A 20,657-nucleotide genomic window follows, 5' to 3' on the forward strand; every position below is an offset into this window, starting at 1 on the left:
ACTGCCAAAACTGTACAGACAAATTAAAATGCCAGGCATCATTATGCTCAGGTCATGCATAAAGCAAACATCTGCTGGAGACAATCACTCCTCTCAAGCACAAAGAAAAAGTTATAAAATGCAAACAAAGGGAAGGAAGGAAAGAGCACGCTTGAGTACAAACTGTTGATTAAGATAGTGAACGCACATTAACACAGAATCATGAATGTTGCAAAACAAGACAAACCAGACATGGCACTATGGTTGTGTGCCCTGATTATTTCTGTGCAATAGTCACAAGAAGAAACATGTAGAGAAATAACAAATAATCAATAAACAGACAATGTTGTGCAAAAATCATCCCAAAACATCCTGGTGAAATCAGTGGCTTATTTTTAGAGGAATCGTTCGCCTGGAGTGGGTTCAGCATGGTTCCATCAAACTGTATGTCAGGCCCATTATGGCTTTTGGCTGAGCCAGCAGGTTGTTTCTAACTGAGTTAGTTAAGAATCTGACAGGTTCAGAAAGTTTAGACCTGGCTAAGTCAGCTTACTACATAGAAATCTGGTGGAGATATTTTAAATTAAAGCTATTAACTGCTTTTGGAGCTCTCACCAACTCCAGGACTGTAAGACAGCAAAGTGTTCACTGCCAAGTCCCTCTTTCTGTGTCTACAATTGGATATACTGAGTAACAATGAGCATATACCAGTTTGATGAGTGGTAGCAAGCTTGTGTATTAAATTAATTTGCTTAATTTGTTTCTGAGGCTTTCCCTTTCAAATGTCTGAGGTTTAACAAGGACGATAGTCGAGGTGCTGATTGGCCCTAAAAACAAATTGTTAACAACTGAGGCTTCCGCTTCTGTAAGATGCAGATTTGTTGAAATCATCAGCTACAAACCAATTTGTTCCAATTAGGACACAAACTAATTCTTTATCTATTTATTGCTGTGGTTAAACATTACTTTTCTTTTGTATTGAAACAAGCAAACAAAAGTTATTATGTGTATGCACGCGTATGAGTTACGAGAGTTATGAGAGACTGTGCTCTGTTGCTTTAATATTGGAAAAATAAAACAGAAAATGTCATAAAGTGTCATGTCTGGAGTTTTCTTGTATTTGGTTTTATCTCCAACTTTTTCTGTTTATAGCATTTTAATGCTACCACATCATGAAGCGGCCTCTACCATGCCTTACAGTAGAAAGAGTGTTCAATGGGTAATTGACTGTGTGTAATTTTTGCTGTACTTTCTATATCCCTTTGAATAATAGCTGAAGACATTTTCATTGGAGCTCTGAATCTTTTTTCTTACGCTGTCAGTATGTCTTTGAAGTACCTTCTTATAAATTCCATGTGCCATTTTCTGGAGTCATTTCCTCCTGGACAAGCTGCTGTAAAGCCCAGATTTGTGAAGTGCTGCACCGACTGTTGTCCTTCCAGGAAGATCTCAAGCCAATGAGCTCATTAGATCTGTCTGTGGAGTGGTCCTTGGGTTTTGACCAAGGTCTTTCTCGACTGGTTGCTCAATTTGTTAGGATGAGTGCGTCTAAGAAAAGTCTGTCTGTTTTTACACATTCATTAATTATAAAGCCCTTTGTACGCTTGTGAAATCCCACAACTAGAATTATACAATATCTGCTGACAATGTCTTGCAATGACTTTCTCCAGTATACTCTGACACGCACAGTTAACAGTAGATTTATGATATGATAATAACAAACAGCTTGTATTTCGCTGTAAATTACAACATTTATTTATCATTTATCATAGGGATCTGGTTATTTAAAATATCAATTCAAAATGTTTAATCACTCATTTAAATTAGTTGCAGTTGCAAATAGAATCATACATCTAAATATATATATATATATTCATTCGTGATAGGGGAAGAATAGAATCATGAAAATAAAACATTATAATCTTGAGCCCTGTGACCGACTATGACCCCTATGTCAGCTGGGATTGGTAAAATTGATAATGCCGTACAGTGACAATAGCTCTATTCCCTGACTAAATGATGGAAGTTGTCAATTGTGTGTCAGAAGCTCCTACCACAGTTTACATCTCACTAATTACTCAAGTTTTCCTTATTTAACTACAGGTAGTAAATGAAGATGTACTCATTTTGTTCAGACATGTGAAGTGAGTTCAGACAGGTGAAAATAATAGCATGTGAAGTTAATTAACTTTGCTTTTTGTCCCCATTCCCTCAGTGCTCATTACCTTTAAATGGAGCCACACATTGGCAGAAGTAATTACCAGGCTGGTCAATGCAAGTGGCTCCATTCTTGCAGGGAGATGAAGCACACTCGTCAATGTCAAGTTCACACTCTGTACCTTTGACAGAAAAGAGCACAGATTGATAAATGTGTCACATCAAAAGGTCACTGACATGTATGTTTGGCAAGAGCTAATCAATGAGCACTGTTGGTGTTGTAAATTAAATCAGGAAAGAAGGTTTTTCTATCTTATAGACGCCAACTTGTACTGTTGTTCATGCAACATGCTTGCTGACATCACTGCAGACAACTACAAACTTTCAAACATAAACAGAAGCTGAGAACGCAGCTCCTTTGTGATCGCAAGCCTCAGCTCTGCAGTCAGTATTGCTGTTTACTGTATAATACACTGTGAACCATGCACAGTGGGAATTATTAGCGCTTATTAGGAAACAGTTCAAATCTGTTACTGTGTTTGACTTTTATGGGTGGAAATGCATTATCTTTGTTTTAACATGAAGTCATTATTCATCTTTGTACTTGAAACAGCTGGCCTCGCAGCACCACATGTGGGGATATAATTATTCTGCAAGACATCAAAAAGTGTTAAAGTATTAAACCTCTCCTCTGTCTCTACACTATTTCAAGGAGCTGCTGGCAACTGATTTTACTTCAAAACGTACCTGTTGAACTGCCAATACTTCATTTATGAATAAACATTGTGGCTGATCTGAATGTGTTGTTTTAACTGGTGACTAAGTACACAAATAAAGCAATCTCTTTCCAAATGCAGGTCAGGTTATTTGTCACCTAATGGAAACGACAAATGAGCAGCTCCATACAGTAGATAGGCTACAGTGATGTGGTGCAGCTACTGCTAAGTTATACTGCTAAAATGCTAATCTAAAGAAGCAACAATAATAAACATCATACAAACCATGAGCTACCATGACTAACATGTAAGCATATACTGTTAAACCTCTTGAGAAGTGACGTTTGGAATAGAATATATCAGAAATACAGCTGTGTGCACAATTGAATGCAATACAAAAGCTAGGTATTCATCCACATGGCTTCATACTGTATTCATACAGTACAAGACTTTCATGTAAAAACATACATATATTCTTCTCACCCATACTAACCTGTAAAGCCAGGCGCACAGACACATCCATAGCCGTGAGCAAGGTCAACACATGTGCCATTGTGCAGACAGGGAGAAGATGTGCACTCATCCATGCTGACTTCACAGTATTCCCCTGTAATGACATGAGAATTAAAAAAAAGTTAGTGGGAACAAATACATATATTTATGTGTCATATTGTAGCTTTGATTTGGATTTGATGTTTTCAACTTCCACTCAACTTAGTAAACTTTATGTTGTATTTGACTTCAAGCCTTTTCATGTAGAATGTGAAATCTGATCACTGGTGACACCTTGAATCCATTGGCTCCAGTGTTTCAGACAGTTGTCACAAAAATGTTATTGAAATGTATTGTTCACATGCACATTTCACAACACAGCCAAAATTAATTTAACACTGATATTTTGTTTTGAATATTCAATAAAGAGAGTCTAAAAGTCCAGATGTCAAAGCTTTAACAACAACAACTGTGCTGTTTCTCTGGAAAAGCAAGATAATGACGCTGTCATCTTTCTGTCCCGACAAATACACTTTATGTGGCTGACATGTATTTATTTTTTAATTGTGAATTGTGTTGACCCAGTATATAGTTTATTCTCTTTGTGATTCTCTTCTTATTTGCTTTTTCTTAAACTACAAAGCAGATTAGCTGTATACAAACTAATCTGCAAGATAGATTTTTTTGGACTATTTCACACATTTGCAGTCTCTAAGCTCTGGAGGAGGCTGTAACAGTGTGAAATGCAAGAAGTGAGAAGAGGTCTTTGAATTATAGCAACATTCCATATAATTACAGTGCACTGTTTGTGCTGCTCTCCTCACGCTATAAAGGATAGAGCTTGTTTTATAGCCTAATCGCATCCCATGTGGCTTGAAGTTTAGCGTGGGTTTAGGTCCTCTCAGGACGACTTCATCTACATTTTACATGTCTTCTGCCACAAGAGCCACAAGAAAATAATTTGATTTGTCAATTGGTTGGTCGGTCTGTTGCTCACTGATCTTATGCCAAATGATAGATGCCAGTCATCTGGCAAATATTTCGAATGGAGAGTCATATTTCCAAGAAGATAAATTTTGTGACTATGTTTGGGGTTGCAATGAAATTTACAAAGGAAATTCATGGTTCCTAGAGAATAACTCTTGGACAAGTACTTTGCAGACGGCATGTTAAGATTTAATGGCTGTTCTAGATATTCATGGTCCCCAGAGGATTACCTCTTCTGCCTTTGTGATCCCCTGACCTTCACATATAATCCATACACTAATGTGTAATTTAATTGCCAAGAAATATAGTGACATTAAAGCTCCCGCAGGAATAAGCCCTGCTCTGGCCTCATTAAACTCACGACATGAAATAGGTTCAACCAAAAGTAAAACCCCAAATCTTGCCAAAATTGCCAAAAGTATCTGAAATATCAAAAATATAAATAAGCCTGCTCTTATTCCATATGATGTTTCTACTACGTCATTGTGGGGTGGTAAAATCTCACATCAAGATGAAGCCGCGAAGGTATCACCCTCGTGCCGCAACCCAATGTGATCCCAATGTGAGTGACACAGCTTTCTGTGATACTGTCGCGTGTCACTGCGCAGCTTCACTAACTGTCCACCAGCTTTTTCTCATGGCTCATTCACATGAAAGAAAACACCTACATGCCACACCAGTGATAAAATAAGTTACACTGTATCACTGCCGTTGTTTTTTCCGTGTCATGACTCGCTGAAGACTGATCGCACATGCAATTAGTGCACAAAGAGCGGTACACGCAAAGGAGGGAGGGACAGAAATGGCAGTTTGATTGACACATCACGATCCAATCATCTTGAACATTGCGTTCAAGATGGACAGGACTGTCCATCCCACAGGTGACTGACTTTTTTCATTTTTGTGAAAAAGCATTAAATTGGTTGCAATCGGAGTGTGAAGAGGATTTCAAACAATTTATTAAAAAATGCTCCAGAATAGGATCTCTAATCCTACCTTTAAAAAGAAAAACATTTTGTATTCTAATTTATATAATTTGTGTTTACAATGAAAATCTAAAAAATCATTAACTACCTGTTTTCAATAACGAATTTTGAGAAGAAAATCAAATGACCAATATGTTGTTCCTAAAATCAACACTTATGCTTATTATTTTCTGGTTATGATGTTAACCATTCATAGAACCTGAATCTGTATCTAAAATAACATGCTTTCACAATTTAATGCATTACCTGCCATACACAGCAGCCTTTTCCTCTTCATGTAAAAAAATGTATATATCTGATCAGATTTCTGTGACTCCTTGTAACTGCTCCTTAAGCAGTTTCCATTATTGATAAGATCCCTCCAATACATTTACAACACCACCTGTATTTTATCGAGATATAGAACAAGAAATATAAATATTATGTATAGTGAATAACACTAGTTGGATCCAGCCCCAAGCATGAAAAAAGATATGCACTTATGTTTTAGACTGATCTGTGTTTAATAAATAAGAAAGACTTTAAAGGTTTAACTTAAATCCCTCAAATAATTCCACATCGCATTTAGTGATAATGCATGTAGCACTACAGACAAGTTCTCTGTGACATGGTGTGTGACTCAATCATAGTCTATGTGCAGTATAGTCGACTGGCATGGAAACAGAAAACGATCAACACCAAGCAGACTCTGGAAGATGCATTTCAAGCCAGTGAGAGCTGACCACAGCTTGGCTGAACATTCTTGGAGCACAGGGAGATACGTTTATAACAGATGGATGGTCAGCTGCTCTATATGAATATCATATGACCTTAAGGATTAAAAGCCTGTATGAGCACATAATTACATACTGAAAGTTGGTGTTCAGCCGGAACAGAGTTCAACACACTCAAATGTGCATCCATATATCTTGTTGACATTATGGTGGAATTATAAAATTTCATTGGCAGCACAACCACTGATTAAAATACATGACACAGTGGCATGCTGCATTCTAAGTACTGTAACACCACTGTTATTAAAAAAAACCTAGTGTGCAGTGTCTGGATGAAAAACAGTTAATTTCTTATTATGTTGTATAAGGAGTTGTCGAATTTATCTTAGCTATTCTGAAAACGATTTTCTGACACAATTATTAAGTTTCATGCTAAATATAAAGTTCTACATTAAAGAGTCAGGTTGTGTGAGACCACATTACATGAAAACTATTGATATGTACTGTATTATTACACTCAAAATTCAAATTAATGATTGAATTTCCATCTTCAGTTATTTGTATGCCTAACCATTGTGTAGCTGGGCAGCAAAATCTAGTTTTGATCTGTTTTCAAACCTGCCACTTAGAGGACATTGGGATGAAGAGTTGGGCTGAACTTGGCAACTCTCCATCATCCATCATACTGCAGTTTGTCTCAGCAATGTTGTTCAAACAAACACAGCCACGGTAAGATGCATATAAAATACCTGCGACTCCAGGAGGACACTGGCAGCTGAATGAGTTGAGCTCATCAATACAGGAGCCTCCATTCCGGCAAGGCTGGCTGAGACATTCATTCACTTCAATCTCACAGTTACTTCCTGAGAAAGTATTAAAGGCACACAGCACGTTGACGTATTGCTTCTATGAATAAAATGTCACTTTAACTGACAAAGAACGACATCAAACAGCTTTCACTTACCAATAAATCCAGGTGCACAGAAGCAGTTGTAGCCATTCACGACGTCTTTACAAATACTCAGGACTCCACACGGCTGTTCTTCACAATCGTCAATGTTTATCTCACAAAACTGGCCTCTAAAACCTGCACAGAGAGAACAGCTTTATCTTTTTATTACTCTTCCCAGTAAAGAAGATTTTTTTTTCTTTCTAACACTAATAAAAATTCAATGATAAAATGTACAATCACTTGTAATAAAATATAATTGCTGCTTTAAATTTTTACAAACAAACAGGAATGATTTCAGTATTACTTTAAAAACACAAGGTTATTCAGATGTGACACTTGTATATAATCAAAAATAATGACTGAAGTTAAAATGACACAACTGTGACACATTTTTTGGATTAATGTGTCACAGTTGTGTTTTTATCTTGAGCACAGGGATGCACACACACACACACACACACACACACACACACACACACACAGATATGATGAAGTCAACACAATACATGTTTCTGTTGAGTTTCGCTGTTGAGCAGCAGGTAGTGGTCAGGTACAAAGAAACATAACAGCAAAGCATTACTGTAATTACTACATGTTTGCTAAACTTCAACATAACAAAAATTCAAAAGTAGATGAACAACAGCAGACGCTTAATTTGACTGTACAGAGTTTAGTTTGTATTTTGTTAAATTACAAAATGTTTACCACGTGCAATTACTGAAATTGGTGCCTTTTTTTTTATAATTGTCGTTCTTTTTTTCATACTTCTGTTTATCTGATGATGGCACATATTATACAATGACAATGTCTTGCTTGCTGAACACTTTTCATAAACTGAGGAGTAACTTCATAGCCAATTATTAAATATGGTAATCCATAATTACTAATTATGGATAAAATGTTAGTTATTTGGAATTTATAGCATGAAATATTGTTGAACTAAGTTCAATGATTTTCTCTGTTGTTTAGTAATTACAAGCAAAAACTACACAGGTATATACAGCATTTTAACATGCACATTATCGTGAATGAACCATTAACGTCATCTAATTAGGCAGTTACTGAATAAATATGTTCTAACCTGTGACTTACTGCAATGAAATATGAGAGAGGCTACATACCCTTCTGTGCCATATACAATTAGGCTTTAAAGCCATATAACAGCAGTATATTCCTTTGATAATAAATTATTTCTTTGATGAAATGCCAAGGACTCCTGGTTCCTAAGTGGGCAAACAGACATCCCAAGATTCATCACTGCTTTGAAGTCAGCTCACAAACTGAAGTACTGACTTACACATTTCATATGGCTGTTACGTGTTGTTCCTTAAGGCCAAAGAGATTAGACTCCCACAGAGAAGGAAGCCGAACAAGTGAAAGCATCAAACCGGGTGAGTTTCTCTTACCTACATGATTCATTTGAGGAATCGCCTTCGATGGAAACAAGCCCTGGCTGAATGGTGAACCCACCTGGTAAACAATTGCATTTGAACCCTCTTGATAGATCCACGCACGCTGAACCGTGTTGACACAGGCCATCGACACAGTGCTTTATAGGTGTTTTGCAGTGCGGCCCAGTGTAGCCATGTTGACACACACATCTATAAGTATTTGCCAGCTCTTCACAGTGGAGAGTCCCCTCAGGGTCGCAAGGATTTGACACACATTGGTTCACAGATGAGGAGCAGTCTTTGCCATGGTATCCTGTAAGAGGTGGGATCAAAGAAGTGATTGATGTGCTGTGCTGTGTACAGTATCCTCCTGCCTTCCCACGTCTGGCAGACATCATGGATTGTGATTTCACGTAATGCTGTCATTGCCAGTGTCTTTCCTCCCAGCTAATTTACATATTTTATCCAGCCAGAGTACAAAAGCGCTAAAACCAAGGAGGGATTTCAGCATCAGTACACAACCTACAGAAAATAAACTGCACTGTGTGGATTTTTCACCAATTGTAACTAATTTGTGGATTTGTACATGAGCTTTCTAATGGTATTCACTTAGAGGTAAAAGCTGTTTTGGTGATACCACAGTAATGAAAAACACTAATATGTTTTCACATGCATTAAGGACTGAATTCACAAGAGGGATTGATTTAGAAAAAACCAACAGGAGCACATGGTTACACTGATGACATAGCTAAGTACTACTGCACTACTGTGTCCACACTTCTAGATGGAATTACTGGAGTAATTACAGAAGGAACATATTATCTACTATATAAATATGAGTTTTAATACCTGGGTGGCAAATACAATGTATTTCTCCGGCTAAGCTGCGGGAGCAGGTTCCTCCATTTTTGCAGGAGTCGGCATCTGATGCACATGCAGACGCAACTGAGGAGCAATTCTTACCTGGAAGGTAAAAAAAGAAGAATGTCAATTAAACCTGATTGTGTTAATTGAGATTAACGTAAACTAAGAAACAAAAACATCACATCACAAACATAATGACACATCTCAATTACCTTCCATGCAAATGAGTTTGACTGCAGAGAGCAACTGCCATTAATATGATGGACTAGCACAATGTGTTATGCTTGTGCTTGGTAATGGAGCCGATATGGATGATAGTGCGGTGCAACACCTGAATCTTTGTATTTTCAGTGTCTATCACAGCTTCTTCCTACAGCTAAAGGCAGATACCATTTATTAAGTCTCATTTTTAATCTGTTTGTAGTGTCACAGCCCAAAAAATATGAATAAAACTGATGAGGTTATATAAAGGTTGCATTCATACCAGACTAAAATATAAAAATGGAGGAACAATGAACACCTATTATTAATATAGAACTTGGCATTTTGCTAACTTGAATCATATATCTCTCTATGATGGATTTAATAAAAGATATACAGCACTTTATTATATTTTAAACCAATATATCATCTTTGGATAAATACGACGACCTACATTGCAGAGAGAAAGATCTTTATAGTCAGTCAGCTGCAGTCACTCTGAAATTGGTGAATGAGTGCTAACATTAGACAATGGGTACACTTTGATGGTTATCACTGCTGAAGAGTCATCAATCTGCACTGTATTCATTAAAGTCCAACTATGAAAACGATGACAGAGATAACTCACCAGCAAAGCCCGAAGGACAGACGCACTCATAGTCTGCAACCAGGTCAACACAAGTGGAATTATTGGCGCAATATCCATGGACACATTCATCATAGTTGATTTCACAGTTCAACCCCCCAAACCCTGGTATTGAGAGAAAAAAAGGGTAAATCTCATCAGAGATGGAGTGTGAATGTCAGTAAACACATGGCTTGAAAAGATACTAATTAGTATCAAATTAGAGCCAAAAGCAACGTTTTGCTGTTGTGAAATTTCACATGACTTTTTACTGCAAGTAAACAAGCGCATACAGTCCCACGAAGAGCAGACTGCAGCCGTGTCTGTATATTCGAGAAATATAAGATTAATTTCTCCATATTTGTACTTTATGTCTGGATGATTAATATTCTCTCGTGCTGATTAATTTTTAGTTGTATCAGCACATTTGATATTTTCAACATGAAAGGTTGAATTCATGAGGTAAAAGCGAGCGCTGACAATTTCTGACATTTTAGTTCCCCATAAATATATTCCATCGCATGGTCACGCTACAAAATGACTATCATTAGCACTGTCACACACTGCAGCTACAGGAGGCCCATGACTAATGCTTGGCTATCAGCACCATCGGTGCAGGTCAAATTCTCATCATTTCTCAAACTGACCATGGAACCAATTTCCACTTCTCTCCATGTCATAAAATTTGACAATTATCCTGACTTCATTAAAAATGCATAACAGACTTCACCCGCAATCAAGGTTTAATCAGAGGTATGTCTAACAGGTAAGATGTCAACTGGACCAAGAAATGATTGGAGGAAAAAAAAAACAGCAGGGATGTATTCCTTCTTACTCCAATGATGCAAGTGACGATTTCTGCAAACACCACAGCAACTGACTTCACTGATTAGTTCCTGCTCTTAAATATCCTGCTTGTGGTCGGGATGAAATTTAACCTTCTACACAAAAATGTCTGCACAAATATCAAGATAAACCTTTTGCTGGCATCTTATTAGAGAGGAAGATTAGGACCAAGAATCTTCTCCAGCTTCTCCAGCCAAACCTGCTGAGTCCTTGTACTGTACCTCCACTCAGTTATATCAAGGCAGTTATCTGCTTCTTTTGTTCAGCACATATTCAACCAAACTGAGTCTGCAGATAAGACACCGTCCGTACTGAATGAAATGCACAGAGAGTGGTCTCTTCATCTGGAAATAATAATTTAATAACATTGTATGTCTTTTTTTTTTTTGATTATAAAAAGGAGTTTTTTTTTCTTTAGCAGAGTATGGGGAGGACTGATTCACATCCATTTTCTGCATTAATGAGCTCTTGAGTGGATAATATTGAAGAAATTGGTTTGAGGAAGATCAAATTTTTGTTGTAATTGTTGAGATGATTAAAAACATGACTGATCATTATGAAGATCTGAGAGGAAAGATATTCTTTCCGGTTTCCAAGGGATAAAAATGATGGCCTTGTTGCTGATGGTAAATCTGGGCTTGGGGCTCACTGTAAAACTGGATAAAGGGAACAAACTCATAATTAGAAAACAGGCCCTGAGACAAAGTAGGTTGATCATCTCTACAGTACATACTGTCTCATTGGAGAAATGGAAACCGATGCACACTCTCAATTAACAGTGGGATGTGTGTTGAAGTAAATACATATCATTAAGTCTATATAGGATTCATTTGTGTTGTGTCATGACATGTATTGAATACTAAGGAGTTGCAGCGGAATTCATTTGTTTCTCACAAGGCTTTGCAAGATGGGTTTCTTTCTTTCATGGTTGTGAAACAATGGCACAAAATAGAGGAAGGTAGATCCTTGTTGATTTGAGCTGTAGATGTAGTGGGAAGTCTTTTCATCTCTGTTTGGCAATTTATCCACAGACATAATAAGGTGTTTGAGAAGCTTTTCCATTTAAAACCAAGGTCACAATGGCAGGGATAAAATCCAGACAGTTGCAAAAAAAAAAAAAAATCAATAATGATCTGAATTAACCACAAAATATTATCAACTCAACTATTGTGGGATCTGAGGTAGTCACACTGCAACTTACCCTCTGAGCAGAAGCACTGATACAGGTCAATGCCATCCACACAAACACCATCGTTCTGGCATGGTTCTGACTCACACTCGTTGAGATTTACTTCACAAAATGATCCTCCAAACCCTGCAGCACATGTCAAAACAAAAAAGAAAAGGAGAAAAAAAAAACAGTTAAGAGTTTTTGCCCCGTTTCACTCCTCAGCCAATTAGGATCAGCATGACTTTGTTTTCACAAACAAAAGCTGGTTTTCAAAGCTTGTATTGATTCAAAGAGCTTGCTGGGCACATGCAGACTCAGCTCACTGGATCATTTAATCATGTTTAATAAGAGCCAGTCATTGCCCTTCTGATTTATTACATTAAAGAAGCCAAATCCAGTGATTTTTAAGATCAAAGTCAATCTATACACAAAGGGAACCACATGAAACAAATAACATGCATCAGTGCACACATGTAAACACTCCTGCACGCACACTCACACACCGGCACAGACCATTAAAGAGGAGAAACCTGTCAGTGTTTAAGCCACATTATTGCTGCTGCTACTCAGACTGTATGTGGGTTAACCTCTCACTTAACTAGCATACACATTTGTGAAATGTGTACAACACAAACGCTTCACACAGACAGCAAGGGACTGAGCAGGAGCGTATGGGTGCTGAGATGCTCTTCACAAATAGATGCATGTAAAATGAATATAAAAAGAAGTCGTGGAAGCTTCTTACTGCAGCATAAGCAGGTTTCCTCCAAAAAAAAACAAAAAAACTGTGGTGTTATACAAAAAAAAACAATACAAAAAAAACCAACAAAAACAAAAACAACTGCTGCATTGCGAAAACCTGCTAGATGACAAAAAAAAAAGAGAAAAACTCATGCCAAGTAAGGGGCGTTTGATGAAACAAGAGCTTCTGAAGCTCAAATAAATTTATGGCAAAAATAAGTCTTGCACTGCAAAGCTGCTCCTTTGAAATAAATGCTAATGTAAAACAAAAAGATTCTGCTGTCAAAAACTGTTTTGGGGGTTGTAAAAACACAATTATCGCCTTGCAAAATCTGCTCTTTAGGAAACTTTAATCACCTTAGAAATCTGGGAGGAATTTCCCCAGGAACATTAGTAACAAGCCTGAACTGTATTTGATGCTTATGTGTCTCAAATCATACATTAACCATAACACCCTCTGCTCAGTTCATCCAGCATCCTCAGTTCAAGGATGTGATTTAGTGTATGTACTAAATACTAGGTCAAAAAGTTGACAGCGTGGGATATACAGTATGTCGAGGGAGGGTTTGTGTAACATGTTTTGCAGCACATCAGCTTGGCAAGCATTAGATAATATGGATGCCAAGACTGCCGACCTGAAACATCTAGACAAGACAGCACCTCACAGTTTGCCCTTGAGGAGTGATCTGCGGGGAGAAGCTCGCCGCAGGTTGCTTTCATTTACATAAGAAATCACTCACAATCCTTCACTTTGACATCTGGCGAGCAAAAGTGCAACAGGAGTAATGAAGTTATGGTTATTGATTGGGTTACATGAACTTCTCTGTAATAGCCAGTCATTTGAAAACAGATAGCGGAGCTGGTGTAGGGTAGTGTGGACTGAATTTTGACTGGTCTGACAGGTAAAATATCTTTATTACCATGTATCCTAACCGCATCAAGGAATATGCTACACAACTTCCTGTGTATCAGCACCCGCTATCAGAGTGATGCTCTGTCACTTACTGCACACGCAGCCTCGACTCTGAAGCCTCGTTACCCCCAGCGAGCCTCCGAGTATCTAACAGGTCAAGCCTGTTCCACTTACTCCCGTGTTGTCCCTGTCACTGCTGGCAGCTACTGCTGTGATAACACTGTCATCCTCATGGAGGGGAATCAGTGAGACTTGACCTTGACTGACACAAAAATATTTTTCTTCTTTCGCAAGAGTTGTCACATTAATCTAAACTTTAATCTTAAACTTGCAGTACGCTGTCCAACTGTTGGGACTAGTTTTTCCTTCTTTTTTTGATACATTACTGTGTGTTACAGTACTGTATGTGCTTGAAGTAGCACATAAGGACCAATTAAAACGAAAACAAATAGAAAAAGCTGATTTACTTTTTGACCTACAACACTTCCTGAAGTGTAACAGTGAGCCTCACTTTGTACAGCATGTGCTCATTTTCCAGCCGTTAATGTGCCTGCATGAAATATATAAGACCCATTGCTCACCTTTTTTACATGTGCAAGACACGTTCTGTCCACCCTTGGTCTCAGTGCACATTACAGTATGTTCACTGCAGATTCCAAATGAGCAGAGGTCAATATCCACGGAGCAATCTTTCCCCTTGAATCCTGTAAAAACAAAATTGAGTTCCAATGAAAAAAGAAAGAAAAAACAGCACAACCTTGGGGGAAACCAGCCATAAGGGCCGTAATCATAAAGCTGCAGGAAGACACATCATGTAACACCACATTTATGCGGGCCTACGTTTTATTAGGTAAAGACACCTTTGCTTTAGCAGATTAATGGGGGTATTGATTTCTCCCTGTGCAATCTACCTGCTATGCAGTATGCTAATTGAGTGAATCATTGACAGAGACCCACCCTACCCAACTGATCTATATCACATTTATCTGCCCAGCCAAAAGCCCGTCTGCATGTCACTGATAGATACCCATGTCAATAGCTATTGTTGTAAATAAAGCACAGATGGTGTGACTGATACATGTGTTAGTACAAATAAAGATGACTTAAAAGAAGAACTCTTATAGATCGCTGTGTATCACATGTGTGAGCCCATAAGGTAATGTAGGTTCATTTACATTTTGTATATCATTACTGCATTTGCAGTGAGTCAGAGTTTATTAAGTTATAGCCTACAACAAAATGTTTTGCACATGGGAACTTTAAAAAAAGAAAAAGAAAAAAGCCCACATCCACATTGCATTAATCTGTGTGCAGTCAGTGTCTGGAAAGTAGGTCTCACTCACTCACAGGCAAATGAGTGAAATATTTCAAAGTCACTTCCTAGTGCTAATTCCCTCCATCAAGACATGGACATACTGTCCAGCACACAGCATGTATATATGATCACGTAGTACGTTTTAGCTGCTAGTAGTCTCCATTGTTCCTATAATGTAACCTGTATCTATTGCAGCGTTGCTTTACACCAACACATCCGTCTAGATGTTTGATGACCTTCCAACTACCCTTTTCCCATCATATTATATATTGCCCTGACTAGTTAATGGACAGCTATTGCCTCCAACAGAGTGTTTCAGAAGTGTTTAATAACCAATTGTGCATGCAATTCACTCTGAGGTTAATGTTGCATGAAGGAATGTCACATTTACAGTGTCACCATCTCCAAATGGGACTCCCCTATTCTGTGTGACAGCGACAAGCAGCTCAGCCCCAATTCTGCTGCATAAAGACGGGCACAAAGTAGAACTCACTTTTCTTTTCTTTATCTTTCCCCACAGGAACAAGTCAGACTATAGCGTTTCTTGAACACATCACAGCAATTTTCTCATGTATTCATGTTCAGTGGTTAATGATAACAGTCGTGGGTCGTAACTATCGCTCAGTTCTAAGAGTTGCTGCTCATCAGTTTTATTTAATCATCTCTCATCAGCCATGGCTCACAGGGCTTCGGCTGCTTCACTGAGCTGAAAAACTAAAATCCGTGTTCTTGGATCGAAATCACCAAATTCAGATGTTACCTTCAAAGTCGGGTTAATAAGGCAAAGGAGCGTTATGGTTGTGTACGATTAAGAAACCTGAAATCGGCTAGTGTAGCTCATTAGCTCCACTGAAGAGGTTGTGTTCTTTTGGCCTTGTGTCTGTGTAGTAGTTAGTCGGGTAAACACTCAACAGAATTCAGTGGAATTTGGTGAAAAGTCATGTGAAAAGGTCAAGGAGGGGGTGATTAGTTTTCAGTTCTGATCAGAAGCTAATAATGCCATTATATACTCCTCTGTGAAGCACAACCACAGGTCTTTTTCTCTCTCTGGGTTGCTTGGTTTAAGAAAAGTAGGTGCACAACTGTAGGGGTTTTCATCTAAGCAGATTTTTCTACAACTTCAATGTCTGCTAAACTGTTTCACAACCATTACTAAATTCTGTCATATCCTTGCTATAGACCATTTCTATGCTGGTAAACAGTGGTGATGTATTCTGTGGGCGGAGCTTCACTGGCGGCAGAAAGTGGCCGCTGCTCTGGTGTTAACAACACAGGGAAGCTGGTAGTGAGAGCGGCAAAATCAGAGGAAGATGGAGCATTCAGAGGCCTTTAACACTTTGTCAATAGAAAACAGGTTGTCATTCATAAGTAAGATAACTATTAGCAACGGGTAAGGGTTTCCGTGGGTCACTGATGCAACTAAATGGCCAACGCTCCAGTGGCCGGACATCTTTGTGTATCTTGTTGAGAAACCCAGCCTCTAGTCTAGTCTTCTTCTTCTTCCCCATTGTTGATTCTTTTTTTCTTTTCAATTATACTGTATGTATTGTAGTGTTGTTTTAAACTGTTTTTATGTAAATGGGACTACGGATGGAAATTAGCATTTTTGCTACAATCCAACATATTTACATATTGTATGTTCATCAACATGCACTGTCCCATCTAAATAAACAAATAAATACAAATACAAATCTACACCAAAGACAAACTCAAAGCAAACAAATCCCTCAATGCATATAACTTAGTTCTTTGTGGTCATGTCCAGATCATTGAGTATAAAGTTTGGCTGATGGTTTTTGTGTTTGTGTTACGGACCGACGTACTGCCCAGCTAGCAACAAGGACAGGTTTGGTTCACAAATGATTTGGATGAGCCAGTCAAAAGGCTTCAAACATTTGCCTGATGTCGGTTCCTAACATCTTGTAGCTGTGGGCTTAAGGAAATGTCACACTTACTGATTTTGCTCCACAATTATATAAAAACAACAACAAAAAAATGGCAGCTTTATGAATTTAAATGGTACTAACATCGTGGCAACGAGCCTGACACAGTCGTGACAGGATTTAGACACCCTACAAAAGCCATGGCTGCCATCAACTAATCAGCACAATAATGTCAATCACTGTGTGTTGTTGTGATGCAGATTAAACAACCTTGGCAACCTTGACTTAAGCATCCTACTGCAGAGTTTTACTGCAAAATTGGATAACACATAAATCTGGATGCATGGATGGAAAATAGTGATGGCTTTTCTGATTCTTATCAAGTTTTCTTTTATTTATTTTGTTTGCCTTTTTGTGTGTGTGCTCTTTGTCAGGGGAAGCAAACAAACCTGACAGACCATTTATCTAATTGGATTTCTAAAATAATAAAGTCATCAAAAACACCTGTCTATAAATCTGTCAATGAAATTACAACAGTAATGGAAGATTCACTGACACACAGGTGGTCTGTTTTAGCCCTAATCTAATTTAAGCAAAATGCAGGGGAAATAGTAAGAGCTGGTTATTTTTTCAGTGATGCATTTGCTGTGTCGGTAATGTCATAAAAACAAAGCATGTAACAGGTGCTGTACATGTTTCCAGGCAGCGAATGTTTTCAAGACTTCACCCACATTTGTGTTGATTTATTGTGCTGTAAAACAGAGGCGTGCTTGGCTGAGGAGCAAAACAGAGAGCCTACGCATGATGCACAGTCACAACAAAACACTGTGATATTGTTTCAGTACATTAAAGTCAAACTTAGGCAGAAGAGCAGACTTTCAGGACAAAAACAAAGGTAAAACACCCAGAATTACCTGTGTCATTCTTCTGCCTTTGTGAAATATATTAAGAAAATAATTCACCAAAACTGACTCGTTGCCCAGTGCCAGAGTGTATTTTGTGTCCTGTCAACACCTGGGTTTTGTGGATTTTATTTTTCAAATATTTGTGAGTAAATCCTGTTTTGGGGATTGTGGCTGTTTACAATTGAATGTGACATTGGACTTGTAATGCCAAGTGGGCCGGCTGCAGCATTCTGACTTGTGCAATCAAGTGGTGATTAAGTATGTTATTACCAGAGGGCATAGTAAAATCAGCTGCACACTGAGGAATGCATCACCTCCTTATTATGGACTGATTATGGATTCTTTCAAGAACAAGTGTATATACATTTGTAAAACAGGCTGTCACTTGATTATGGGACAATAATACAAACTGCATCTAAGTTAATTGGGGACGTCAGGTTTACATGCATCAGTGCTCAGTAAGACAGAAAACAGTGTTGTTTTCCTTGCAGGTTTACCAACGTTGATTTTAAAGGTCCCATATTTTAGAAAGTGATATGTCCTTGTCGATTTTGATTATAAAGATTTTGATTTTGATTATAAAGGTGATCAGTTAATTATCTGAAAAGTATCACTTGGATACTGGAACCGACATCCAACATTGAGGGAGTTGAATTCTGTTAAGTCTGCTATGTTTGCATTTGATCATTTCACAACAATTAACAATCAGCCAATCAGTGAGGTTTCAAAGCCTCTCTTGTGATCAGTTCACTAACAAGACCTAAAATCAGCCTCCAGGGAAAAGCCTGAGAAGAAGATATAAAACTACATTGAGACAACTACATTAGTATTTCTCAACCTCTACCCATCATATTGACTTATTATTTCTATTGCTTTGTGTAGAGATGCTTATTTTCACCAGTTTCTGTTCAAACCTTTAAACATTTAGTGTAAGTTATAATTCCAGTCTTGAACGTGTTCGGGAGAACATCTTTAACCAAACGTGAAAAATGGTGCCAGTCAACAAACACGTTTGTATGTAAATGTATGAAAATAAACTCCTTGTGTATTCCCAAGGTACAGTATGCAGAAAATTAATAGCATGATATTTTTGTAAACATGCTCAATAACACACAAGTAGCTGGTACTTACCAAGAGGACAATGACAAATGTAGTCATTTATCAGATCCATACACGAGCCTCCATTCAGACAAGGCTGCGACCAACAATCATTTACATTCTCAGAGCAGGTCCGTCCTGCAGGATGCAGAGAGAGACAAACAAACTCATCATAATGCCAAGGAGAATACACTTAAAATGTTTAGACTAATGAATCTAGCTGCCACTGAGGAAACTCAATAATTATTGGAAGTTTTGTTTATTTCTTTAATAATGAGTAGCACCTGGTTTATTAAAGTGTGGGCTTTATTTCACGAGGCAGCTGATTTCCTCGGATGCTACTGGCTCAAAATGGGAGTGAATGATTATGTGTTCAGCATGGCGTGGTTTGTATATGCAGAAATGGTGTAAGCTTAATTTCAGTGTCTCCTGGGCAAGAAGACTTAGATGTTGAATTGATTTAAAATTTCACTGATAAGTTTAAATCTCCGCTAGGCCTGGCCTCTGGCGATATTGCAGACCTCATAGTTTTCTGATCTTGAGTGCTCAGATAACTAACAGCCTGACTTCTGTACGCACTGCTGCTCAAATCTGCAATACTGTCTGCACCAAAGGTAATTGTACTTTTGCCATCATGACCCCAAACCCGGGCAAGCACTCTGTTAATCATGTACTGTAAGATCCTCAGATAATTAAGGTAGCCGCTGACTTGTATAGTATATTTGTGCTGGAGGTAGAGACACTTTCTGCTACTCACTCTGTGACTGGTATGATCCTGAGCCAGCCCCTATTGCCAGCCAGCATTAATTAATTCACCTACTTACACATTACTGCACCACTGTTCACATCAGTCATGGGTGAATGTACCAGTGGGTAATGCTGACAGTCACACTGAGTTAAACTAACCAGTTTTAACCATTTATTTCCAGCTCATTTTGGTGTAACTTTGAAAGTAGAGTAAAGACAGTTTTTGAAAAATATTGGACCACTATGTTTAAAATAAGATACGGAAATGTGCAAAAGGTAACTCTAACTGAATTTAAAACATCTGTTAAACATGGTACAGGTACTAGACATTTGTCACCTTAGTTTTCTCCCTGATAGATTTTTACATTAAATAATTCTTCAGTAAATTGGTTTTTTTTTTATCTGGTTCTTATGTGAAATTACTTACAAAGGGACAATTAAAATAGACGTGTGTATGTTTGAAGCTCTGTCATTTCAATGTACAGTAATCTATAGTTGGTGACGTATATATCTGCCACGACCACTCATACATAGCAAATTCCAGTGTGAGAACTTTACTGGATTAATGCTTTGCATTTCTGTTTCTCTCATCTCAACATTTAAAGACTTAATCCTGCTCAGAAAGCTGATATTCCTCTGGCTGGCCACACTACAGGCTCTAAATAGACTCTCATTTGCATCAGATGGTCTCATACCCTCAAACCCTGGGGGACAGTGGCACCGATAATCACTGATTAGGTCCACACAGGTGGCCCCGCTTGCACAGGGGAAGCTGTTACACTCATTTGTTTCCAGTTCACAGAGCGACCCTTCAAATCCGAGCATGCAGCGGCAGGTGAAGTTATACTGCTGGTCCAAGCAAACGCCATGTTTGGAGCAGTGATGGCCAACACAGTAATCAATGTCCTCTTCACAGTGTGCTCCTGTGTATCCTCTGGGACAAAGGCACCTAGCAACAGATTAAAGAGAATTTCT

At 38.2% G+C, this 20,657-nt stretch overlaps 1 protein-coding gene across 1 annotated transcript in view; it reads right to left on the minus strand.

Annotated features, from left to right (window-relative positions):
- The window catches only part of eys (EGF-like photoreceptor maintenance factor), a 158,693-nt gene that overhangs the window by 101,296 nt on the left and 36,740 nt on the right, over positions 1–20,657 (minus strand). The window contains exons 11-21 of the mRNA XM_085800277.1: positions 20,378–20,631; positions 18,969–19,073; positions 14,316–14,438; positions 12,111–12,224; positions 10,067–10,189; positions 9,223–9,336; positions 8,453–8,686; positions 6,995–7,117; positions 6,780–6,893; positions 3,346–3,459; positions 2,205–2,318 (exon numbers count right to left, since the gene is read on the minus strand). Of these exons, the coding sequence (XP_085656403.1) occupies positions 2,205–2,318; positions 3,346–3,459; positions 6,780–6,893; positions 6,995–7,117; positions 8,453–8,686; positions 9,223–9,336; positions 10,067–10,189; positions 12,111–12,224; positions 14,316–14,438; positions 18,969–19,073; positions 20,378–20,631 (1,532 nt within the window). The remainder of the gene's footprint in view (positions 1–2,204; positions 2,319–3,345; positions 3,460–6,779; positions 6,894–6,994; positions 7,118–8,452; positions 8,687–9,222; positions 9,337–10,066; positions 10,190–12,110; positions 12,225–14,315; positions 14,439–18,968; positions 19,074–20,377; positions 20,632–20,657) is intronic.

Source organism: Trachurus japonicus, chromosome 15, assembly GCF_045865225.1.
Source record: "Trachurus japonicus isolate A0001 chromosome 15, Traja_1.0".
Lineage (NCBI taxonomy): Eukaryota > Metazoa > Chordata > Actinopteri > Carangiformes > Carangidae > Trachurus > Trachurus japonicus.